This window comes from Mus musculus, chromosome 10, assembly GCF_000001635.26.
Source record: "Mus musculus strain C57BL/6J chromosome 10, GRCm38.p6 C57BL/6J".
Classification (NCBI taxonomy): domain Eukaryota; kingdom Metazoa; phylum Chordata; class Mammalia; order Rodentia; family Muridae; genus Mus; species Mus musculus.
In genome coordinates, this window is record NC_000076.6 from 89,783,864 (window position 1) to 89,810,082 (window position 26,219).

Below are 26,219 nucleotides of genomic sequence, written 5' to 3' on the forward strand. Positions count from 1 at the left end.
CCCCCATGCCCTTCCCCCCACTCCCCTACCCACCCATCCCCACTTTTTGGCCCTGGCATTCCCCTGTACTGGGGCATATAAAGTTTGCAAGTCCAATGGGCCTCTCTTTCCAGTGATGGTCGACTAGGCCATCTTTTGATACATATGCAGCTAGAGTCAAGAGCTCCGGGGTACTGGTTAGTTCATAATGTTGTTGCACCTGCAGAGTTGCAGCTCTCTTTAGCTCCTTGGATACTTTCTCTAGCTCCTCCATTGGGGGCCCTGTGATCCATCCAATAGCTGACTGTGAGCATCCACTTATGTGTTTGCTAGGCCCCGGCATAGTCTCACAAGAGACAGCTATATCAGGGTCCTTTCAGCAAACGCTTGCTGTGTATGCAATGGTGTCATCGTTTGGAGGCTAATTATGGGATGGATCCCTGGGTATGGCAGTCTCTAGATGGTCCATCCTTTTGTCTCAGCTCCAAACTTTGTCTCTGTAACTCCTTCCATGGGTGATTTTTTCCAATTCTAAGAAGGGGCAAAGTGTCCACACTTTGGTCTTCGTTCTTCTTCAGTTTCATGTGTTTTACAAATTGTATCTTATATCTCGGGTATACTAAGTTTCTGGGCTAATATCCACTTATCAGTGAATACATATTGTGTGAGTTTCTTTGTGAATGTGTTACCTCACTCAGGATGATGCCTTCCAGGTCCATCCATTTGCCTAGGAATTTCATAAATTCATCCCTTTTAATAGCTGAGTAGTACTCCATTGTGTAAATGTACCACATTTTTTTTATCCATTCCTCTGTTGAGGGGCATCTGGGTTCTTTCCAGCTTCTGGCTATTATAAATAAGGCTGCTATGAACATAGTGGAGCATGTGTCCTTCTTACCGGTTGGGACATCTTCTGGATATATGTGGAGATGTTTTATAAGGACTGTCATAAGACCATGTCTTTAAAAAGTGAGGAGCCAAGCTAGGGAGATGGCTCCATGGAAACAGTGCTTGCTGAGCCATTGTTGGGATCCGAGTTTGGACCCGCAGCACCCACAGAAGGCCAGATGTAATGTAATCATCTCTAGTCCCCACGTTCCTGTGGGAGACAAGGAGTGGGGCTCCTGGGCCAGTGTGCAGAGGCCTACACAGCACACCCCCAACTCTGTTTCTGAGACTTGCATTTTACGGAAACTGAGTTCCACACCGTATGTTCTCTCTATTTCTCCTGATGGCCTGAGAATGTGCTTGTTTTAGATGTTACACGAGTTCTCCGGTGCCAGGGCCATGATCACAATAATCCTACGTAGTAAGAAATGAAGGGCACTCTTACCAGTCTTCAGTCTGTGATGGACTTGTCCAGAAAGAACAAGTACTTCTGGGAACAAGACGGGAAATTTGAGCTACTTGCTGTCAAAAATGAATGATTCCCTTGACTACGTGACAAATGACTTCCATTACTTTGTTTTGAATCCATTTGGAGGAGGAGCTAATATGTCTCAGGAGGAACTAGAAGGATTGGGTTATTGCAAGTAATATAATATGGTGAGCACATTATGAATCCTAGCATGTAACTTGGAGTTTAAAGTACCAAACTCCATTTTAAAAACGAATTCCTCATATATTGAAACATCTCTGCATCCCTGGGATGAAGCCTGCTTGATCATGGTGAATGATCATTTTGATATTCTCTTGGATTCAGTTTGCGAGAATGTAAGTAAGGCAAATCTTTCTTTCTTTCTTTCTTTCTTTCTTTCTTTCTTTCTTTCTTTCTTTCTTTCTTTCTTTCTTTCTTTCTTATTTTATTTACTTATTATAAGTATGCTGTAGCTGTCTTCAGACTCACCAGAAGAGGGTGTTAGATCTCATTATGGATGGTTGTAAGCCACCATCTGGTTGCTGGGATTTGAACTCAGGGCCTTCGGAAGATCAGTCAGTGCTCTTACCTGCTGAGCCATCTTGCCAGCCTCCTCTTTTTTTTTTTTTTTTTTTTTTTAATTTGGTTGTTTTCATCTCTGAGTTTGACTATTTCCTGCCATCTGCTCCTCTTGGGTGTGTTTGCTTCTTTCTGTTCTAGAACTTTCAGGTGTGCTGTTAAGCTGCTAGTGTATGCTCTCTCCAGCTTGCTTGCTTGTGCTCTCTCTCCCTTCCTTCCTTCCTTCCTTCCTTCCTTCCTTCCTTCCTTCCTTCCTTCCCCTCTCTCTCTCTCTCTCTCTCTCTCTCTCTCTCTCTCTCTCCCTCTCTCTCTCTCTCTTTCTTTCTTTCTTTCTTTCTTTCCTGTTTGTGAAATAAAATTCTTTTTTTTTAAGATTTTATTTATTATTATAAATAAGTATACTGTAGCTGTTTTCAGACACACCAGAAGAGGGTGTCAGGTTTCATTACAGATGGTTGTGAGCCACCATCTGGTTGCTGAGATTTGAACTCAGGACCTTCAGAAGAGCAGTCAGTGCTCTTAACTGCTGAGCCATCTCCCCAGTCCCTCCAGTTTCTTTCTGGAGGCATTCAGAGCTATGAGTTTTCCTCTTAGCACTGCTTTCATTGTGTTCCATAAGTTTGGGTATGTTGTACCTTCATTTTCATTAAATTCTAAAAAGTCTTTAATTTTTTTTCACTATTTCTTCCCTCACCAAGTTATCATTGAGTAGAGTTGTTCAGCTTCCACGTGTATGTGTGCTTTCTGTTGATTTTGTTGTTGAAGACCAGCCTTAGTCCATGGTGATGATGTGTGGGACTATTTCAATTTTCTTGTATCTGTTGAGGCTTGTTTTGTATTTGATTACGTGGTCAATTTTGGAGCAGATACCATGAGGTGCTGAGAAGAAGGTATATTCTTTTGTTTTAGGATGGGTTAGAGCAAGAGGGCAGGGCTAGTCCAGGAGAAGTGTGTACATGGAATTTTGAAAATAGCTTGAAAGAAATATCAAGCCAGATTGGAAAGCAATACCTATGTCTTCCAAAAGTTACAGATAAGGACCTGAGGGTTTTAGAATGATAGTGTATTGTTTTGTTAGCCATAAAAAGAAATACAGAGGAGAAAGCAGCTTTGACTGAAGAGGCAAGGATAAAGAAAACTAGGAATGTAAGTATGTACAGATGTGTACTGAAATTTATTGGGCTTTTTGTACCAGCAGCTGAGCTACTGGCACAAAATGTATCATGCTCATTTTCCATGAGTTTATTGCTGGAAACATGCAGGTTTGCTTGTCTGTGACACTCTGAGGAGCGAGTGGGCAGTGATAGTGTGGTTTGGACTCTTTAGAGCTCTACAGTCACTTCATCTGCACAGCACGTCAAGACCCCACAGGCTGCCAATGCTCCCGACCTGAGTGATGCAATTGTGAAACTGTTCAATGACTTTGATGTGAAGGAAACCTCCCATCATCTAGTGATTTCCCATCTAGATCTACACATCTGTGATGATATCCATGCAAAAGAAAAAGGTAATCTTACACCAGACTATTTTGGCTTTTGTACAGATCAAGTATGAAACTATTGTTTATTACATGGAGTATATATTGTAGAATATGAAACATTACTTGAAATATTTTATTGATATGAAGTTTTATTTGGCTTTAAAAGTTAATACTTAATCATTTTTTTAAAAGATTTAATTATTTATTTAATGTATGTGAGTACACTGTAGCTGTCTTCAGAACACTAGAAGAGGGCAGCAGATCTCATTACAGATGGCTGTGAGCCACCATGTGGTTGCTGGGAGTTGAACTCGGGACTTTTTGAAGAGCAGTCAGTGCTCTTAACTGCTGAGACATCTCCCAGCCCTAATACTTAATGTTAACTTAATGATAACTGTTGGCTATCAATGCTAACAGTAAAATTAGGTTTAAAAAACTAAGATTGGCCAATATGGTGGCACACATCTTTATTCCCAGCCCTGGAGAGGCAGAGGCAAGCAGAAGTCTGAATTCCAGGTCAGCCTGCTACAACTACATAATGAAACCCTGTCTGAAAACAACAAAGATTTAATACATGACATCCTTGAATAACTTACAATTATCTATAAATGTCATCCTCTCCTTCATGAGTATTTACATCATGCTTTGAGCATTGTGATATCAACTATCATAAACCTAAATTCTATTGGTATTTTGCCTACAAATGTGTCTGTGCACTGGTGTGTGTTTGGTCTGGAAGCCAGAAGAGGATGTCAGATCCCATGGAACTAAAGTTATAGATGGTTGTGAGCTGCTGTGTGGGAACTGGGAATTGAACCCACCTGGAAGAATAGTAAGCGCTTCTAACCTCTGAGCCATCAATCCAGCCCTGAGTCCATGTTCTTTATCCACATAAAGACAGCTGTGTCTTTGTCTTTAACATTGTGTCCCCTGCCCCGTCTTCCCAGCAGTTCATACGGAAGCAGATTCCTGTGAGTCCACGTCCCTTGTTTTTATCCTTATTAAGGAGACTCGGGTAACAGGGCAGGCAGAAAACCCAGGTCCCACACAGTGCTTGATGTTTCTGTTTGTCTGTCACAGTGTCAGTGGCCCACTGACTGGGAGAGTTCAGGCAAGCTTAACTCAGGGCCAGGGTTTAGAGCCAAGCTGGAGATCTCCTTAAAATTGTGGTATTTGACCTGGGTTCTTCAGGCCTATACCAGAATATCCTTTGGATTTTACTGGTTTTAAAGCTAAGAAACTATTAAGGCCTGCGTACATAGAATTATTCTAGTTATCAGACAAAGCAGAATGACAGAGCCCAGAAAGTACTGAGCAAAAACCACTTGGCTTTAACTTCACATTTTGTTACTGTGCTTTAAAGTCTACAGCAGAAAATGACAACTATAAACCAAATGTCACACAGTGACAGAAAATGACCACAGATTCCTTGACAGACCCCAAATCTTCTCTTTGCTCTCCACCCCTGCCACGTTACTGCTTCTGCTGTTGTGAAATTCTAAATACTCTGAAACATTCATCAGTTTGCAGAAAACTTGTCTGTGGTAAAACCTAACCAAGACGTATCTATTACTTCACTTATTTTACTTGTTTGGCAGGTTTTGCTGTAGAATACTTTTTATTACTGAGCACTACTTCCGAAACTACTGAATATGCTATGTACATATCATATCACGTTCATATAACCAAAACAGAAAACATTTTGAGTTCTGAAACAACTCTGACCATGTCAAGGTCAGAGGTCAACGTCTGGGAGTCTTTCTACCCTGAGTCGGGGATTGAGCTCCGGCCATCAGGCTGCATGGCAAGTGTTCTTGCCTGCCCAGCCACCTACCTCACTGACTGCTTCAGAGGTGCAGATGAGGACCGGGAGCTTTGCCACGTTGTAGTGATGGGTGGGAACTGGGCTAGCAGATGACGTTGGCTTTGTGTACTTGCTAGTGCTACTTGGACTCTGGTTTTCCTGATGCTTTTTTAATGATAAATTCAGTGTTTCTAATACTGGCTTTGTGTTTCTCCTTCTCTTTTTCTCTTCCCAGAGTCAAATAGACGCGTTAGTGGAGGTGCTATGCAACTCTCTTTCACACAGCTGACCATAGACTATTATCCTTATCATAAAGCAGGTGTGTATAATAATTTATTTAAAATATGCAAATCTTGCTTTTCAAATGACATAGCCAATTATTTTTTTCAAATTTAATTGTTTGTATGTTTTAACTTATTAAGAAGAAAAGAGATCAAGATGTTATTATTTTTCTTCTGGCAGCATTGCCTTAGAAATATACTGAGGTGTAGATTATTAGAAACTGCAGCTGTTAGGAACTGACTGGTTTGGGTTAAGGTATCACTAAACGATTGAGAACTTGAATAGTGTGTTTGGGTAATGGGTTTGATCCACAGCATCTCTCTCTCTCTCCCCACCTCTCTTCCCCCCTCCCCCTCTCTCCCCCCCCCCACATGAGTTGAGGGGGAGAAATAAATAAAATTATTTAAATAAATAATTAATACATTTTTGTTTGGTTTGTTTTCTGAGGAGGTTTCTCTGCAGTCCTGGCTGTCATGGAACTAGTTTTGTAGACCAGGCTATCCTCGAACTCACAGAGAATCTGCCTGCCGAGTGCTGGGATTAAAGGCATCTGCTGTAACACCCAGCATAAATACATTTTTTACAGCTTATAAAAATTTAGAATATAGTAACATTCATTTGTATTATTTTATTTGTGACAAATCAAATCATTAGTCAATAGTTTAAATTTTTAAATGATATTGGAACTTTTTTCCACTTTTCTGTATTTTCTAAATTCATCAGTAAGATTTTATAGGCTCTTTAATCACCAAATATGTATATATTCTTTTCTCCCAAATATCCAAAACTATTAAAATAGGATGATTTATTTCCAAATTAATTTGACTATCATACCAATCTTTTAAATTTTGGTAGTATATTATTTTTTGTTTTGTAATTTACACAAATAAGAAAAAGAAAAAAAAAAAAAAACCCCGGGGGCTGAAGAGATGGCTCAGCGGTGAAGAGCACTGACTGCTCCTCCAGAGGTCCTGAGTGCAAATCCCAGCAATCACGTGGTGGCTCGCAACCATCTGTATGGGTTCTGATGCCTTATTCTGGTGTGTCTGAAGACAGCTATAGCCTGGGATGCTGAGCTCTCCTGTAATCAAGGCCATGTCTCAAAAGAAAAGAAAACTGACTCTTGAGAAAAGTGACTGTTTTATAAAAAGCTGTAACAGAATAGAAATCATGCGTGCAGTAAAGGTCCTCGTATTCACTTTGCAGGAGATAGTTGCAGTCACTGGATGTATTTCAGTGATGCAACTAAAACAAAAAACGGATGGGCTAATGAGTTGTTACATGAATTCGAATGCAACGTGGAAATGCTTAAGCAGGCCATGAAGGACCGTAATTTAGGTTCACCTCCTAAATCCCCGACACATGCCTCTCCCCAGCACACACAAACAGGTATTTCACCTAATGACATGCCCCTGATACTCAAACGGGGTGGGCTGGGGTGGGATGGGGGAGAGGAAGGGAGGGTGAGGATATATTTTTATAAATATTATTTCTAAGCATTATTTTAAAATTTTAATAGTTGTATAGGCACATTATATGTGTGTATGTTTATGTATGGGTTTGTGCACATGAGTGCAATGCCTGTGGAGTTAGGGAGGGCATGAGATCCCCTGGAATTGAAGTTGTAGGCAGCTATGAGCTGCCTAACATGGGTACTGGGAACCAAACTTGGGTCCTCTGTAAGAGAACTATGTATGGGCTTTTAGCTGCCGAGTCAGCTCTCTACTTTTAAGATTAATATAACTAATAATAGTAATAACCACTTAGAATATTTATATTCTTAAGTGGCTTGCTTGTTAATCTTTTACTTTAACATTCTGAGGGAGTGGCTTAAAATGTAATTGAAAATATGATTCTTGTTTTAAAAAAATCATTATAAAAGCCTGCATTCTTATATCCATGTATATTACCTTGTTTGAGAAATTTAGCTTTCATTTGTTTCTAGTAGCTTTCTCTAAGCAGATTACCTATGAAAAGTAATTTCTTAATAAACTAAAAGGAGTTTTTGTTTCTCACAGAGAAAGACTCAACTCTGAAAGGGACTCCTAAAACACCTTCAGTATTACCTCAACCGTCAAAAGCTAAGCTCATGTCTAGTTCTGTTGTTGTTAGACTTGCAGATTTCAATATATATCAGGTATGTATTAAATCTTTTCATTGTATAAGCAACCCAATTAACTAATACCACCATTTATCTTTAAAGATCTAGACTGATTTTATGAAACCTAATTATATGGGGTTGAAACTATCAGTTTGCTGACTTTTGTTACCTTGACTGACACAAGCTGAGTGGCGCTGAGGCTTCTTCACCATACAGTCTTGGGGTTGCCTAAAACTACACGCAGCTTAGTGCTGTGCTTAAAGCCTCACAGGTCTCTGAAATCTGTTTTGTTCATTTTGATTGTAAAGAAAAAGAATACAAAGTAGAATGTGTCGTAGAGACAATGCACAGGGTGCAGTCTGGGAACCTAGAGTGCCGTTTAGGCTGTCAGTGTAGCTCAGTGGTAGAGCTTCCTTAGCATTCAGAAGGCCCTGGGTTCCCTAGCACCTCAGTGCAGCTGAGGAGTACTAGGGAGCACTGCTGTACTTGGAGTGCTGCTGCCTTGTGGCGGAACCATCCTGGAGTTGTCTGATGGCAGATGACCCAGTGTTTTTCTCAACCTCTAACCACTAAGAGGATTATCCAGTGTCACCAGCTCAAACCACAGTCTTCTGGTTTTCCTAACTCTATCAGTTGACATTGTGAATAGGAAATTATGGTTTCTGGTTATCTCTAGGGAGCAGGAGCAAAGCCCAGAGCACTTGGAGACCAAATTTCTCAGAGCGCAGTGGTGTGTGTGGAAGAAGCTGAAGCACCTTTCTTGCTGTGTGCTCAACCCTTGTAGATTAACTGCTGTGAACGGACGTCCCTGTGATGGGCTCTGCCTCACATGTCCTGTTTCACTCAGTCATACTGTGGTCATGCTTTATTCAGTCATCACGGTAATACACAACATAGCCTGATAGTTTGTTCCATCTTCAGGAACAATACCTTATATTTGACCTGTCTTTAAAAATAAAAACATTTAGATTCCTATAATCATTTATACGGTGTTAGCATTTATTGTGGTAAGTCTTACTGAAAAGTTTCATTTGCGTATATGTAAAGCCCTGATTATTTTCTTATTGTGCAATAGCTATTTTTTTTTTTACAAATTGTTTATATAATGCAGCTCATTTACTTGCTGTTTGCTTTATTTTTCTTTGTGACAGACTCTCACGTAGCATAGGCTAGCCTTGAATCTCCTATGTAGCTATGTAGCTGAGGCTAGCCTTGAGCTGTGTTTACTCCTGCCTCTACCTCCAGTGAGCTGGGGTTATAGGCATGCACCACATACTTAGCTTTAAAGTAGACTTTAAATTTTAACATTTAAGTAAATCCATAGGGAAATGATTCATTGTTCATAGAGTGGTGAAGAAACTCTTTATCTAGAAACATTTGAAAAACCACAAAAGTAAAAAATGACAGAAAGTAGTGATGTTTTCATCATAATTTTAATAACTTTAACAATTAAAAATATGAATATGCTTTTGTTTATTAAGTTGACAATATTAAGAAGGATTTGTTTCTTTAATGTGCAGAGGGGTTTTAAATTATACAATGTAAATTCCCTTAAATCTTTTTGTACAAGTAACCAGAAAACGACTATTTCAAGAAGAAACATTATCAAAAGAAAAAATATTCTACTAATGCTCCATACAAGAAATAGATACATGTGGAGTTTGCAGGATGGCTGAGCAGGTTAAGGTGTCTGTTTCCAAGCCTCGGTTTGATCCATGGGACCCACATGACAATGAGAGAACTGACTCTAGAAAGTGCCCTCCAACTGCCACATGTATGTGTACCATGGCGCGCACAGCTACACACACACACACACACACACATACACACACACACACACACACAGGAATAATAATAGTAGAAAAGGAATATAGACATTTGTTGAACAAAGAGACAGTTAAAGCAATTTCCAATCCTGGTAACTTAGCCTCCATACATACATTGATAAAGCTTCCCTAGTTGAGAACTAGTGCACTCTTTTTGCTACAGTGGCTCTCAGGTGTGCAAGCCTCGTAGCTCTGGTTGACCTTGAACTTCCTTTTCTCCTGACTGAATCTTTAAAATCCTGGATTGCAGGCCTGTGCCACCATGCCTGGGTTGTGCAGTAACGAGCTGGGGATTGAACTCAGAGGTCTGTATATGCTAAGTGAGCGCTCTGCCAACTGAGTTACATCCCCAGCCTAGTATGCATACATTACTTTAACTTAATTACAAATGAGCCATTTGACAAAAGTAGTTTAAGATATATTTATATTTTATGTATACATATAAATAAAACCAGGACCTTAAAAATAATAGTCCTCATGGAAAACAATTAAGAGATCAAATGACTTTGAGTGAACTATTTATATTATACTGTGTTTTACATCAATTGTTTCTATAAAATTGACACAATTTTCCATTATAATTACTTTAAAATTACTATTTGTTGAAATTAAATACATTCACAGTGTGTGACTGCCACCACCATCTCTCTGGCAGTTCTTTTCTGTATCACACACTTTAAATCTCTTTCATATTAATAGAGAATTATAAAGTACAGACTGAGAAACAGTCTGACTTTGATTCCAATCTGTGTCCTGAATCTACCACTTACTTATCTACACTAACTAACTGTCATTTTAAAGACTCAAAAGAGTAAGTTTACTGAAGGTAGTGTAAAAGTTGAGTTTTTAGTTGATAAAGATCCAATTGGTTATAGAGTTTTCTGAATGGCTCATGGATATTTCATTTTGGGTATTCTTTTTATACATTTATTTATATATTTAGTGTGTCACTGACACCCACACCCCTGCCCACAACACAGCATTTTTGTAGAAGTCGGAGGACAGCTTGTAGGACACAGTCTTCTTCATTTCTCATGTGACTTTCAGCGCTGAACTCAGGCCAGCAGGCCTGGCAGCAAGTACGTTTACCCACACGGCCCTCTTGCTGGCCCAGAGGTGATTGTAAGAGCTTGGAAGTGATGGCTATGTGGGCTGCAGAAATTCTTTGGCAAGTTGTTTTTTTCGGTATTTAAGCAAACTTGTTTTCTCAGGTCTCTACAGCAGAACAATGTCGATCTTCCCCTAAAAGTATGATTTCCTGCAACAAAAAATCTCTGTATCTTCCACAAGAAATGTCAGCTATCTATATAGAATTCACAGAATATTATTATCCAGATGGGAAGGATTTTCCAAGTAAGAGAGTTCACTTTGTTATTGTTTGTTCACAATTGGATTTTTTGATGAATATTTTAGGTATTATTAATTTATGTAGGAAAATGTTCTTTTCTTTTCTTTTCTTTTTTTTTTTTTTTTTTTTTCCGAGACAGGGTTTCTCTGTGTAGCCCTGGCTGTCCTGGAACTCACTCTGTAGACCAGGCTGGCCTTGATCTCAGAAATCCACCTGCCTCTGTTTCCCAAATGCTGGGATTAAAGGCATGCGCCACCACTGCCCGGCCAGAAAGTGTACTCTTATCGCTGTGTTTATGACACCCATTTCATGTGGACACCTTTGTTCCTTACACATCTGCATATTGTTAATAGTTGTTTGTACATCCTTCTTCCTTCTACTGTGGCATCTTTGATGGCAGGAATCTTGTGGCATTTGTGATTGATTTTATATTTGCAGTTTGTGCTTCTATCCTGCTTTTTTTGTGCTTACTAGCTATTTGTTAAATGAAGTATGAATGAATGTTATGTAGAGAGTGGTCATTTTCTTTTATAAAATTCCATTGGCAAAGTCAGATATATAAAAATCCATTTTATTAAAAATGGAATAATTGAAGTTTCTTTTAGCTATAAAGAATTTTTCTTGACTATTATAGGCTATTTTGGCTTCTTAAAGTTAAAATGATTGTACATTTGTTTCTTTGAATATTTATGCCCCTTTGTTTTGTTTTATCTGAAATGAAGTCTTTCTTTATATTGTAATCTTCATATGTGCTCATGCATGCATGTGTGTATTTGTGTGCGTGTGCGTGTGTGCACACATGCAGGCTACAGATGTTTGTGTGCATGGAGGTCAGAGACCAACTTCAAGTTGATGTCATTCTTTTTTTGTTGTTTTTAATTTTTTTCCTTTGATTTAAGTTTTATTGCATTATGATGAGAAAAAAAACCATAATTTCAATTTATCTGAATTTGCTAACATTTAAAAACATATTTTGATTAAATAGACTTATATCACATTCTTACATTCTTCCTTCCCTTTTATACCCCAGCTCCTCCCTGTGAGTCCCCCCAAAAAACCTGTAATACCTTTCATTTTTTATCATATTCTTTAAAATTTGTAAAATATTATAATAATAAAAATGAGTAGTATAAAAGTTGTTCGATATAAAACAACAATCAATTGAACAGTCTTATGTAGATGCTTGTCTACAGCAATACTGAAAATATATTTTCTCAATATAAATTTTAAACAACTCTAAATATATTAGCTGTATGATATTTTAAAATAATATATCACTATTAGTTTTTTTTAAATGATCACAAATAGATAAAGTCTTCTGTTTGTTTGCTTTGTTTATAGTAGTGCTTAAAATTTTGGCTCTTACTGTGGTACAGACACAAACTAAGAACAGTTTTTGGCCATTGCTGTTCACTGTAATAAGGCTGTACTTGAATGTCCCTGACATCGCTAATGGATTTTCTTTTAATCCTTTTTTTTTTAAAGATGTATTTACTATTTATATGTAAGTACACTGTAGCTGTTTTCAGACACACCAGAAGAGGACATCAGATCTCATTACAGGTGGTTGTGAGCCACCATGTGGTTGCTGGGATTTGAACTTGGGACCTTCGGAAGAACAGTTAGTTCTCTTAACCACTGAGCCATCACACCAGCCCCCACCAAAGGATTTTACCTCCATAGTAGATAAGCTAAGAGTTGACAGTTCTGCTATGCTAAGGAATGAATTGTAAGCATGATTTTTGGATACAGATTTCCTGTTATGGTCAAAGCTATTTGACTTGAGTGATTGTCATCATTCTCAGCCCACAGGGAACAGGGTACATTCATTTAAGAAATGGTGTGTGTATTAAGATGGTCTATCCATGAAGTCGTTCATCAACTGTTTCAGTGAGCCATGGTTCTGCTTGGAGGGTGGCACAGACGTTAGGTGAGGGTAAGATCTGGTTTATTGACTGTGATGATTTTGAAAAGCATTCATCTCAGAATAAGAGTAATGTATAAAGCCCTCTTCTTCAAAATTGATACAATAATTATAAGTGTCAAGCAAAGCCTTCAGTCTCACTCTTGGCTGTTCTCTTACAAGCCACCACTCAAATTAATTGTCTACATTTCTTTTGGCTGTATAAATAATTTGGAAATATGTAAGCTGCTCTGAAAACCACAGTATAGTGTAAAAACATCAAATAAACAATCCTACTAATAGAGGCTGAGATAGGAGAAGCATGATTTCAAGACCATTATGTGGCACACAGCAAGACACTGTCATGTACAAACAAGCAGAAAGTGTATATGGATTGAACAGTATTTCTCCCATTACCAAATTAGAGAGACCATGGGATGACAGCTGACAAATTTCTATTCCTCATATTTTTGAATTTAATAGATTAGGGTATATTGGTAATATTAATTTTCATATTAATAGATATTAAGGAAAAGTGATTGTTACTTCCTGTTAATTTTCTTGTTAGAGGTGGAATTATGTTTGTATGGGTTTGTGGAAAGATGACTTTCTTGTTTCTTCTAGGGTGTAGTTTCACTCCTTGTGTTGGTGTTTCCCATCTATTATCCTCTGTAGTGCTGGATTGGTGGAAAGATATTGTGTAAATTTGGTTTTGTCATGGAATATCTTGTTTTCTCTGTCTATGGTGATTGAGAGTTTTGCTGGGTATAGTAGCCTGGGCTGGCATTTGTGTTCTCTTAGGGTCTGTATGACATCTGCCCAGGATCTTCTGGCTTTCACAGTTTCTGGTGAGAAGTCTGCTGTAATTCTGATAGGCCCGCCTTTATATGTTACTTGACCTTTTTCCCTTACTGCTTTTAAAATTCTTCCTTTGTCTAGTGCATTTGGTGTTTTGATTATTATGTGACAGGAGTAATTTCTTTTCTGGTTGAGTCTATTTGGAGTTCTGTAGGCTTCTTGTATGTTCATGGGCATCTCTTTCTTTAGGTTAGGGAAGTTTTCTTCTATAATTTTGTTGAGGATATTTACTGGCCCTCTAAGTTAGAAATCTTCACTCTCTTCTATAGCTATTATCTTTAGGTTTGGTCTTCTCATTGTGTCCTGGATTTCCTGGTGGATATTTTAGGTTAGGAGTTTTTTGCTTTTCGCATTTTCTTTCACTGCTGTGTCAGTGTTTTTTAGGGTATCTTCTGCACCTGAGATTCTCTCTTCCATCTCTTGTATTCTGTTGGTGATGCTTGCACTTATGACTCCTGATCTCTTTCCTAGGGTTTCTAGCTCCAGGGCTGTCTCCCTTTGTGATTTCTTTATTGTTTCTAGTTCCAGTTTTAGATCCTGGATGGTTTTGTTCCTTTCCTTCGCCTGTTTGATTGTTTTCCTATAACTCTTTAAGGGACTTTTGTGTTTCCTCTTTAAGGACTTCTAGCTCTTTACCTGTGTTCTCCTGTATTTCTTTAAGGAAATTATTTATGTCCTTCTTAATGTTCTCTATCATCATCATGAGAAGTGATTTTAGATCTGAATCTTGCTTTTTCTGGTGTGTTGGGGTATCCAGGATTTGCTATGGTGGGAGAAATGGGTTCTGATGATGCCAAGTAACCTTGGCTTTTGTTGCTTATGTTCTTATGCTTGCCTCCCTCCATCTGGTTATCTCTAGTGCTACCTGCCCTGCCTGTGTCTGACTGGAACCTGTCCTTCCTATGATCCTGGTTGTGTCAGAAATCCTCAGAGTCAAGCTTTTTCTCTGATCCTATGATTCTGGGATCTTGGGAGTCAAGCTGCCTTTGGGACCTTGAGATCCTGGTGAGATCAAGATCCTGGGATCCTGGGATCCTCTGATTCTGGGTGTGTTAGCCTGGGAGTGGAGCTGCCTCTGGGTGTTGTGGGGCTGGCTGCAGAGTTTGTGCCCTAGGTCTGCTCAGGGCGCCGACCCAGACAGACCAGAAGGAACTTGTGCCACTGGTCTGGCGGAGTTCATGCGTGCCTGGGGCCCACCAGTCCCACTTACTCCTGGTGTTGGGGACAGATATTGTGTCCTCCTCACCTCTTATCCTGGGCATATTGGAGTGCCTGGGAGTAGAGCTGCCTCTGGGTATTACGGGGCTATCTGCAGAGTTTGTGTCCCCTCCGAAGTCATTCTTTTTTTTCTTTTCTCTCTCTCTCCCTTCCTTCCTTCCTTCCTTCCTTCCTTCCTTCCTTCCTTCCTTCCTTCCTTCCTTCCTTCCTTCCTTCCTTTCTTTCTTTCTTTCTTTCTTTCTTTCTTTCTTTTTTCTTTTTTTTTTGGTTTTTTGAGACAGGGTTTGTCTGTATTGCCCTGACTGTCCTGGAACTCACTCTGTAGACCAGGCTGGCCTCAAACTCAGAAATCCACTTGTCTCTGCCTCCCAAGCGCTGGGATTAAAGGTGTCCACCACCATGCCCAGCTCCAATGTCATTCTTTATGAACTGTCCACTTTGACTGTTTTGTTTGTCTGTCTGCTTTGTTTTTGCTTTGGCCTTTTTTAGATAGGGTCTTACTATTTAGTCTGGCCTATCCTGGTACTCTTACTTTGTAGACCAGTCTAGCCTGACACTTTCTGTGTAGACCAAGCTGGCCTTGAACTCTGATATCTACCTATCTCTGTTGCCTAAATGCTGTGACTGAGGGCAGGGCATGTACCACCATGCTTGACAGTTTGTTTTTTGAGACAAGATGTTTCCAGCTTACTAAGTATGTTAGGCAGGCTGGCTGACTGGTCTATCCCAGGGAATCCTGCCTCTGTCTACCTCCCTATTCTGGGATTATAGGTGCCATACCTAGCTTTTGTTACAGAATTCTAAGAACTCAAGTCTTCATGTTTGTAAGAATTTGTCTGTTTTCTTTAATGCTGATTTACTTTTTTAAAAATAATAATTTTATATATATGAATGTTTTGCCTGCATGTATGTCTGTGCCCCACCTGCATATAGTATGCAGTGAAGCCAGAAGAGGGTATCAGATCCCCTGGAACTGGAGTTACAGATGGTTGTGAGCTGTCACATGGGGACTTGGAATCAAGTCCAGGTCCTCTGAAAGAGCAGCTCACTCATCTCCCTAGCTCAGTTTGACATAGTAATGTAGGCTTTTAGTTTCAGTAGGAGTTTTATGCTCCTGAAGTAATTTTTGTTTTTGTTTTAAAATAAGGCATTTTAGAAATCACTTTAGAGAAATGCATTTTGTCATGCTATTTTTTTATTTGTACCAAATGGATGACATGGAATCCTTGGGGGGGGGGGGTTTCTTTCTTTCTTTTTTTTTTTTTTTGTTGTTGTTGTTTGCTTTGCACTATTCTTCTGTGTGTGCATTTAAGAGTTGTTTCTCTCAACTCCTCTTCTGACTAAGAAGGTAGGGTTAAGATAGTCTGAAGTATATTCCCAGGGTCTCATAAGTGACAGAAGAGCACACCTGAAATGCAGGCATGGTCTGTCCATATTCCTTCCCACAGTGGTATGCTGCTCCCAAGCCATCCATGGCAGCCATTCGCCTGTCATCTGATCTTTCTTGAATGTTTCCATGGTGTTGTACCTAACTAAAATGTTTCATTCTCCAAGGATTGCTTTCTTTGGGGTAAAGACTAGTTTCCAGGTGCCATAACTTCAAAAAAAAAAAAAAATGAGACAGTGTCTTACTCTGGCTGGCTGGCTGGCCTGCTCTATTGACCAGATTGGCCTTCTGCCTCTGCCTCCTAATGCTGGGTTTAAAGTGCACACCATTGTGCATCCATCAGCCATGTGGGACATGGGTCCACTCATATGGGCTCACTTTGCCTTCATATCTTCAAGAGCTCTGTCTCCAAATAGTCACATTCTGAGGTGCTGAATTTAAACCGTAAACAGAAGCACTTTAGAGGCGTGGGGTAGAGTGTACAGTTCAGCTCATAGAATAAGCATAGTATTCTTGATCTTGTTTTTAACATGTGTGCCTCTTTGTCGTATTTGGTTTGGATCCTGCCCCTTCCCCTTAACATTAGGAGCCCAGGACAGGCTCCTTCTAGCTTAGTTTGCACTGTTTGAAGGGCTGAGATGGAACTATGCGGCATGCTTGCCCGGCATCTGTGATGCCTGCTTTCACTCCTCAGTACCACCAAGCCCAAGACAAGCAGAAACTGACACCAGAACAACAAATAAGCAGGTAGGTATCCCTGAGCTACATGGTCATCTGAAGAGCCTGTTAGCAATGCCACATGGAGCCCAGGGCTGCCCCGTGTGGGGACGACGTCTCGTCGTCTATGGCTGCTGCCATCACAGTCTCTCTTTAGAAATTCCCTTTATTCCTGAGTGTGATGCATTCTCTGGGCACTCTACTTCCCCTTAATCCCAAAGGCAAGGACCTCGACATCACAGCTAGTTTCTAATCACAACTTTTTTGTTTTATGTCTGTCTCATGTATGGAAAGTTAAATGGAATTGGACATCCCTTATTTCTTCTATGTTCTGTGTCTGTAGCATAAAGCCTAGGGGTAGACCTTCAAGGAAGCTTCTTTGCTTTTATGAATGGAATGAAGAGATGAGTGCAGGTACCCAAAGTCAAACATAGATCATCCTGTGCAATGTTCTTTGCACCTGAAAACATATGTGTATAGTTACTGTGTCCTTACAAATGTCCTAGGCATGTTTACCTAATAATCATGACATTTATATGCATAGAAGGTTGTTGATCTTAGACAAGTTTAGATCATTAAAATAAAGTATGCCTGTGCTGGTGGCTGTAGAAGCTTTGGGTTTTCTTTGGGATGTCTTAGTTACTGCATCTAAACTTAATGCTCTGTCACTTTTGCCATTTTGTTAACAATGATGTGCTCTGGCCATCCACCCCCACCCCCCAGAATGGCTTATTCCATTCCTACTAAATTTCAATTGGACTGAAGAAGAAACTTGCTCGCTCAGCCCACATTTTACTTTCACACAGTACGTTCTGTTCTTATGGTTTATCCTTGGACCGGTAACCACGCCTGTCCACCTGTGTCCTGTCTTTATCATCCTCAAGGCCCCAGTAAATCATCTCACGTCTACTCCTTCCGTCTTTCAAGTTCTTCTAGCCACAGGGCCTTCAGCTCCGGACGGGGATGACTTAGGGGCAGTAGCAGAGGTTTCAGCCCATCTATCCTCTGCCTACTGCATTGGCCTTAGGCTTTGGGAGTGCAGACCATCATGGTGGAGAGGCATGGTAGAGAAGACCTCATTTCTAGAAAAAAAGGGGGGGGCTGGCGAGATGGCTCAGTGGGTAAGAGCACCCGACTGCTCTTCCGAAGGTCCAGAGTTCAAATCCCAGCAACCACATGGTGGCTCACAACCATCCCCAACAAGATCTGACTCCCTCTTCTAGAGTGTCTGAAGACAGCTACAGTGTACTTACATATAATCAATAAATAAATCTTTAAAAAAAAAAAAAAAAAAAGGGGCTTAAGGAGAAAAAAACCAAGCCTATATGTATTCAATTAGAAACATGAGTTGGTTCTGTAGGAGGCAGTACCAATACACTGAAAAAATATCCATAGTTATCAGAAACTGTAGGACGCTTCACTTGGTGTATCAAGTATTACTGGAAAATTGGGGTCCTTTCTCAGGATTCTTAGTCTTGTAGAATAAAGACCTCATCAAGCTGTTCTGAACCCTGTAGTTTTTATGATTAATATACTTGCGGTTTCAGAAGAGATACAACCTGTAATTATCAGCATTAGTTTAGTGGGAGGAAACCGAGTGTATAATAATGGATTATCCGAGACATTTCAGTTACTGCTGTACTTGAAAGCTCTGTTCTAGGCCATTGTTAAAGAGGAGAGTGGGCTGTGTATGCTCTCCCCTCATGGGCTTTCTGCCTGGCACACCTCTTTATAGGACACAGAGTGTGATGCAGATAGGTAGGTAGGTAGGTAGGTAGGTAGGTAGGTAGGTAGGTAGATAGATAAATAGATAGATAAGTAGGTAGGTAGGTAGGTAGGTAGGTAGGTAGGTAGGTAGGTAGGTAGATAAATAGATAAGTAGGTAGGTAGATAGGTAGGTAGGTAGATAGATAGATAGATAGATAGATAAATAGATAAATAGATAAATAGATAAATAGATAGATAGATGAGTAGGTAGGTAGATAAGTAGGTAGGTAGGTAGATAGATAGGCAGATAGGCTTTACGGGCAGGCCATGATTTCGACACCGTGCTTTAAGAGGGTGATGTTTTATTACTCTGCTTCACTGTGAATCTAACAGGACTCCCAGTTTATGCATTTTATTTACATTATATTTTTTTCAGTTAGTGAAGCATAGAAAAATGTCTTATGTCTATATTTGCTGTTAGTCACATATGTAGCTTCATGTGTGATATTGATTAAGGAGAAATATTACTTGTTAAGGCTATCTTTTCTATGGAAACATAACTGTCTGTTCGCTGAGGGAGCTTAACACTTTTCTTTTTTTTCTCCACAGTTCCATCTCCCAACCTATATAGCCAGCTGAATGCTCTACAGTTTACTGTAGATGAAAGGAGCATTCTGTGGTTAAACCAGTTTCTGCTGGATTTAAAACAAAGTCTTAATCAGTTCATGGCTGTGTACAAGTTGAATGACAGCTCAAAATCCGATGAGCATGTTGACATCCGAGTTGACGGCTTAATGCTAAAGGTATCGTGGAAACAAGTGGGGCTTCATGCTAAAGGTATCGTGCCTCTGCCTCCTGGGTTTAAAGACATGTCCACCACACCCAGCTGAGAGCAAAGCCATTTTTATAGATATAAAACTGACTAATTGTTATAATCCCAGGATATAACGTGCTGTTCAGACGTGAGTAAGCTTAATTATAATCTTAATTTCATGGTGAAATGTAAGATTGAATTTTGATTCTCAGCTATAGGAAATCTGAGAGTGTTTCCTCTACTTTTGTGTATTTATGATTTTAATTTTTCTGACTTCTATTCATTTGAAAGTAAGAGATAGCAGTAAAATGTAAATCTTTAGTGAGATGGTGCAGTGGGTAAAAATGGGGCATGTAAGCCTGAATACCTGACCTTAGTCCCCAGGTCCCACATTATGGGAGGAAAACTGACTCCTGCAAGTTGTCCTCTGACTTCCACAAACTTCCTCTGACAGCAAATAATAAACAAGTCACTGTCACATAAAGAGGTTTTAAAAATCTTTAGTCCTTTTTGTTCCTGTTATAGGGTTTATACATTTTTTTTCTTCTAGAAAAGGTTAAGTGTACAGCAAAGTTTTTAAAGTGTATGAGTTGCATTTGTTCATATTATTCAATTATTAGTGTCTAAAGTTAACAAAACTTGCTTTGTAAGTAAGTAGCCACTAATCTAATTTGTATACAATCTTAGGTTTTTAAAACACATTTTAGTAAAAAGAATAAGATGTGGACATAACTGACAATTTACTGAAGGGTCCGTTGTTGATAGATTATGTGTTGTAGCCGCTTTTATAAAACATTGTGCAGCTAATATTCCACATTTCCTAGCATATAAGGAAAAATCTTCTCAACTTAGCATAAAGGAACATGTTGTTTAATAGTGCTTGAGACAGAACTAAACAATGATCATTATATTTTCTGGGCATGAGCAGTACCCAGAAACCACTTTGGACTCTTTGCTAGGAACACTGATTCAGTTCCCTCTTGAGAACTATGTCATAAGTCTGCCTTAGTCTCACTGTCTCAGCATACCCTGCCTGTTCTCCAGAGTGCTACGATTACAGCTGTGTGCTCTCTTGCAGCCTGGAACAACAAGTCGGGTGACATCTGTCTGTACAGTTGCTGTCATTCTTTCAGTCTCCTAGAACACTTGGGCTTAAAAGTAGCTTAACAAAACTATCGAATATCGCTTTTTCACACTTAGTGCTTTTTTGTGTGTGTACTCAAACATTTAGTAAGTAAGAGATGGCTCAGTGGTTAAGAGCACTGACTGCTCTTCCAGAGGTCCTGAGTTCAAATCCCAGCAACTACATGGTGGCTCACAACCATCTGTAGTGGGATCTGATGCCCTCTTCTGGGGTGTCTAAAGACAGCTACAGTGTACTCACATATAATAAATAAATCTTTAAAACAATAAAAATAATACCAAGTCTTTTGTATTTTTCATGATGTAGGGATTTGTAAACTGAACTCAATTTTTTTCCCCTTCCAGTTTGTCATTCCTTCTGAAGTGAAGGCAGGTTGCCATCAAGATCAGCCTCACACGGTGTCTATTCAGAGCTCTGAAATGATAGCCACCAACACGAGGCACTGTCCGAACTGCCGCCATTCTGATCTAGAAGCTTTGTGTCAAGACTTTAAAGAGTGTGACTTTTTTAGCAAAACTTATACTAGATTCCCCAAATCCTGTGACAGTTTTAATCTTCTACATCCCATCTTCCAGAGACATGCCCACGAACAAGATACCAAAATGCATGAGGTTTATAAAGGGAATATTATCCCTAAATTGAATAAAAACACTCTTAAAACATCTGCTGCCACCGATGTGTGGGCGGTGTACTTTTCCCAGTTTTGGATAGACTATGAAGGGATGAAAAGCGGGAAGGGGCGGCCAGTAAGCTTTGTAGATGCTTTCCCTCTGTCTATCTGGATTTGCCAGCCAACAAGATACGCAGAGCTACAGAAAGAGTTCCAGACTTGTGATCAAGTGACCCTTAATACCTCACAAAGTGAGTCCAGTGATCTGGCTGGCCGAATGAAGAGGAAGAAACTCTTGAAGGAGTATTACAGTACAGAGTCTGAGCCTCTGACAAATGGCGGCCAAAGACCTTCATCAGACACATTTTTAAGGTTTTCCTCTTCCTCTTCAGATGCGGATGTTCATGTCTTGGTCCGTGTTCATAAACATGTCAGTATGCAGATCAATCACTACCAATATCTGCTGCTGCTTTTCATACACGAGTCTCTCGTTCTGCTTTCGGATACCTTGCGGAGGGATGTGGAAGCTGTGATTGGAAGCCCCGCTTCCCAGACTTCTGTTTGCGTTGGAATTTTACTTCGCAGTGCGGAGCTTGCCCTGCTGCTTCATCCAGTGAATCCCACAAGTGCTCTGCGCTCTCCTGCTTCTGAAAGTGGGAGCCCATTGCTTCCTGACTTCCTGCCAGCAGAAAATGGGGGGTTTTTGTCTTCAAAGAGAAAACAAGGTGGTAGTGGTATACACCGAATTAGAAATGCTACTCTCAATCACATGTCAGACAACAGGTCAATGAGTGTTGACCTCAGCCACGCCCCTTTAAAGGATCCGTTGCTTTTCAAATCAGCCAGTGACACAAACCTGCAAAAAGGCACTTCTTTTCTAGACTACTTATCAGATAAACATTTAGGGAAAATAAGTGAAGATGAAAGTAGTGGACTTTCTCACAAGAGTGGCTCAGGAGAAATGACCTCAGAAGGGAGTCACACAAAGGATGTGGCTTCCACAGACTCAGATAGTGTCTTAAACTACAGAGATGGCTCAACTAGGCTTTCCCTGGATGATGACGGCAACCATAACCCACCTTCAAACCCTGTAACTGGTAAGGGAATTGACGCCATACACTCCATCTTCAGAGCTGAAGACTTCCTTCCTGAAGCAGCTTCCCTCTCTGAGAACCCGGAGAGCAGTAAAGAGGAGGCGCCCCCAGCCAGAGCACCTAAATCCCAGACGTCCTTAAGGTAATGGTGCAGTTGCAATGGAAGTGGTTTTAGTTCTGTTGTTTCTTTGGCTTGTTTATTTGTTAGTTTTGTTTGGGAGTAGAAAACCTCAGGACAAAGTGTGGCATTGTCAGGATTAAGAGTCTGTGTTCAGAATCTGAGATAGCCCTTACTTGTATGTCTTGGTATACTTCTTAGCACTTACTAGCTTGGGGACGCTATGTGATGCTACCTTTACTACACGCTGGCTTCCTTGCTGGGCCTGTGTCTTGCTGTGGTCCGGCTGGGCTAGGACTCCAGCACTCCTTTTGCCTCTGCCTCCGCAGTTCTGGGATTCCAGGGGCCCTCCCTCTCCCCAGCACTACTAAGAGTGGAAGGCGAAGTCCTTTCAATACCTGGGGTAATTTTCCATTGATTTTGTTTGCTGACAGTGCTAAATCTAAGGAACGTTGCCCACCCTCCCCAGCTCCACTCTCTGTTTCCTACAAGAACATGAAAAGGAGCGCCTCACAGGTCTCCCTGGATACCCTTTCCCTGGACAGCATGGTATTGGAAGAGCAGGCGGAGAGCGATGGAAGCGACAGCCACGTGTTGCTGGGGAAGGGTAAGTGAACAGACCGCTTACAAGAAGTACTATGTAAGTACTTAAAGTTGTACCCCACGCTTATTAATGACATCGAATGGACAGACAGAATGACTCAGTTCTGAACGTCTGGCCCTGTCCTCCTAGCTGTGACTTGCTAGTGGCTGTCCTTTTGCTAGCAGGACTCCTCGAGTTACCCCTTGGAATTTGATCATGTTATTTTCCAGTTTAATCTTAGGAATCTTCATTGCTTCAAGGCTGTGAAATTTAGAATTCTTAATTCGTTTTGAAGATGTTCTTTATGATTTGACCTCAGTTTAGTTTTTCTTCATGTCGTTTTTCCTTCCTTTAGTTCTTTTTCAAGAAATTATATTCATCTGTCTATAGGAGAGTGTGGGGCAGGGTAGCACACATGTTCCATGGCATGAGTAGAGGTCAGAGGGCAACCTGTAGGAGTTGTTCCTCTCCCTCCACCGAGTGTCAAACTCAAGTTGTCAGGCATGGTGGCCTTTACCCACTGAGCCACTTTGCTGTTCCCAGGTCTCACTTTCTTCACTGTGAAGAATGCTTCTCTGTTTCACAGTATTTCTTCTGGGCCTGGAGAGCTGTTTTATTTCTGTACAGTTTAGCAAAAATCATAGACATCTTATCCCTGGACTATGAGAAAGACTGAAATGTTCTGTTAACATGCACCACAGTTACCGCCACATACACCTCTCTGTCTCCATATCTGGTGGGATATCCACTTACTGAACGTCCCACACTCAGGGGCATGGGGTAGAAGCCAGCTGGTTACACGGCAGTAAAGAAGGAGCTGAGTTGGGGGTATAGTTTTTGTGTCTTGGACTTCATTTGAGTTTTAGTTCTTTTATGGCATTTTACAATATTAATCTGTGATAGATACAAAACTTAATGATCTTATTCCTTTTCTCATAGATAGCTTGAGGGAGGAGAATAGTCACACGATATTCAATTCATGTGAGAGGTGATTGGGGCTGCTGTAGGGTGGGGAGAAGAGAGAGGGACTCAGACTGGATCTGTGCAGTGTGTGACGAGGGGAGATGTGAGGCTGACAGGCAGGAGGAGGTTTGCCTCTCAGTTCCTTCTGATCATCACTGTCACTGTTAGTTCACTACAGTTAGGGCTTTAGTATCTGACTTAGTCAGGGTTTCTGTTGCTGTAAAGAAACATCATGACCAAGAGCAGGTTGGTGACTAAGGGTTGGTCTGGCTCGCACGTCCAGATCGTAGACCATCCCTGGAGGAAGTCAGGGCAGGAACTCACACAGGGCAGGAACCTGGAGGCAGGAGCTGATACAGAGGCCATGGAATGGTGCTGCTTACTGGCTTGCTTCTTAGGACTTGCTCAGCCTGCTTTCATACAGGACCCAGGACCACCAGCCCAGGGGTGGCATGGGTGGCATGACCCACAATGCCGTGGGCCCTCTCCTATCAGCTCTATAGGTTGGTCCCCAGCCAGATCTGAGGGAGGTGTTTTCTCCTCTCACGTGACTGTAATTTGTGTCAAGTTGACATAAATCTAATCAGCACAGTATTTCTGGCATTTAACTATAGGAAGTCATTTCTCATTTGCTGAGAGACCGTAATTTGACTCTGTTTGCTTAGAGGTATTTAAACAAGGCTTTGCTTGAAAGCATTCGTCCATTTTTCAATAAATATAAACATTGCTGGAACATGTATAAACAGATCTTAGTTTATTAATTTACCTGTGTGTTATTTCAGCAATGAAAAGGAACTCAAATACAAGCTGCCAGAGCCCAGCAGAGAGTGTGAACACAAGTGCAAATACGCAGACTTGTGGGGAAGCCTCTCCAGAGGCTGTCAGCACCAACTCAGAGGGCACGCAGGAGAACCGCGACGATCTGGTACCGGCCCAGGGTTCTGTGGGAAGAAAGGCCGCCTGTCCCTTATGCTTCATGCAAGCATGTCTGAGGAGCTCCATCTATACGATGGCCACTCACGTGCTGTACGGTCTGCGCGCGGCTTCTGCTGTGGACAGTTCCTTCCGCTTAGCTATTCCTGTGCTTTTCAGTTGAAGTCTGTTCGGTTTGTATTGAAGAAAGGAGGGGAGTGTTCTGTGCATTTTTTCTGTCTCCGTTCCCATTTATATCTTGACCGATATTTTAGTTATTTTTTGTGTAAACTTTTTAAAGCTTGTCAGCTCAGAAGGCATCCAGTCCTCACAGTAAGAGTCCTCCTACAGACGAGATAGACAGGATGCTAGTTTCTTTTAAACTTTGCCGACACAGTGAAGCTTTATGAAAAAAATGTAGACACACCCTCCTTTTAGTAACCATCCCTTCATAAGGACATGTCACATTATTAGTCTTTGTAAGCAGATACTTTCTCTTTATTGACAGAGGACAGAAGCCTCTGGAGCTCGGCTACAAAGGCGGAACATCCTTTGTCCAAAATCCTTGAGTCCAGACGTAGTTTTGGACTTAAGAATTTGGTGGATTTGGGAATTATCCATGTGTGGTATCTTGGACATGGAACTTGATTCTAAACGCAAAGTGGATTATGTTTCCTAGCTTGCTTGCACACAGCCTCTAGGTAACGTTGTACAGGTTCCGAGAGTTGCGGGAAACCACTCGGGGCTATGGAGGTTCTTACTCATGGCATTGCCCTGTCCCGTGGAAAGTAGTCCATTTCTAATTTTGAACTAGAGACGCTCAAGCTATAGAATGCAATAGCCAGGCTCTGCGGGCCCCCAAGGGTGGCTTGACTGATAAGTGAGAACTGTATTTGCTGAGGTTAATATTTGCTAATTGTTTCCTTAATTGTTTTCGGAATTCCATGGAGTACTAACTGTATTTATACACCCATTGACAGATGTCAGTCGTGGTGTTTAGAATCACTGGTGTTAATGGAGAAATTGACATCCGAGGGGAAGACACAGAAGTCTGTCTGCAGGTGAACCAGGTGACGCCAAGTCAGTTAGGCAACGTCAGTCTGCGGCATTACCTTGGTAACCGTCCAGTTGGTAAGGTTATGGTTCACACAGATTGTGTTCTATACGTGGCTCACTAATAGTCTTGTCCTTGTCATTATGACTCAGCTGGAGGGAGACCATATTGAATAAGATGTCAGTGAATTTTTTTTTTGTTGCTGTGTGTATAGAATTCTATATGATAGATAATGTATAGAAATTAATATAGTTTGGCATAGTACCAGAAAGCACGCTGTCACTTCTTTTTTTGTTTGTTTTTTGTTTTTGTTTTTTTCAAGACAGGGTTTCTCTGTATAGACCTGGCTGTCCTGGAACTCACTCTGTAGACCAGGCTGTC

At 40.7% G+C, this 26,219-nt stretch overlaps 1 protein-coding gene across 10 annotated transcripts in view; it reads left to right on the top strand.

The window, feature by feature from the left end:
- Positions 1–26,219, top strand: part of Uhrf1bp1l (UHRF1 (ICBP90) binding protein 1-like) — a 74,924-nt gene that overhangs the window by 38,896 nt on the left and 9,809 nt on the right. For 4 of the 10 annotated variants that reach the window (XM_030245340.1, XM_030245339.1, NM_029166.2 and 1 more), the window contains 10 exons: positions 3,242–3,422; positions 5,435–5,518; positions 6,688–6,870; positions 7,500–7,618; positions 10,620–10,761; positions 19,156–19,349; positions 20,849–22,350; positions 22,761–22,933; positions 24,655–24,797; positions 25,765–25,915. In XM_030245340.1, the coding sequence (XP_030101200.1) occupies positions 3,242–3,422; positions 5,435–5,518; positions 6,688–6,870; positions 7,500–7,618; positions 10,620–10,761; positions 19,156–19,349; positions 20,849–22,350; positions 22,761–22,933; positions 24,655–24,797; positions 25,765–25,915 (2,872 nt within the window). Of the gene's footprint in view, positions 1–3,241; positions 3,423–5,434; positions 5,519–6,687; positions 6,871–7,499; positions 7,619–10,619; positions 10,762–12,415; positions 16,870–19,155; positions 19,350–20,848; positions 22,351–22,760; positions 22,934–24,654; positions 25,486–25,764; positions 25,916–26,219 lie in introns of those variants that run through there. The other 6 variants (XM_017314128.2, XM_030245341.1, XR_003948815.1 and 3 more) reach the window with 5 other exon arrangements.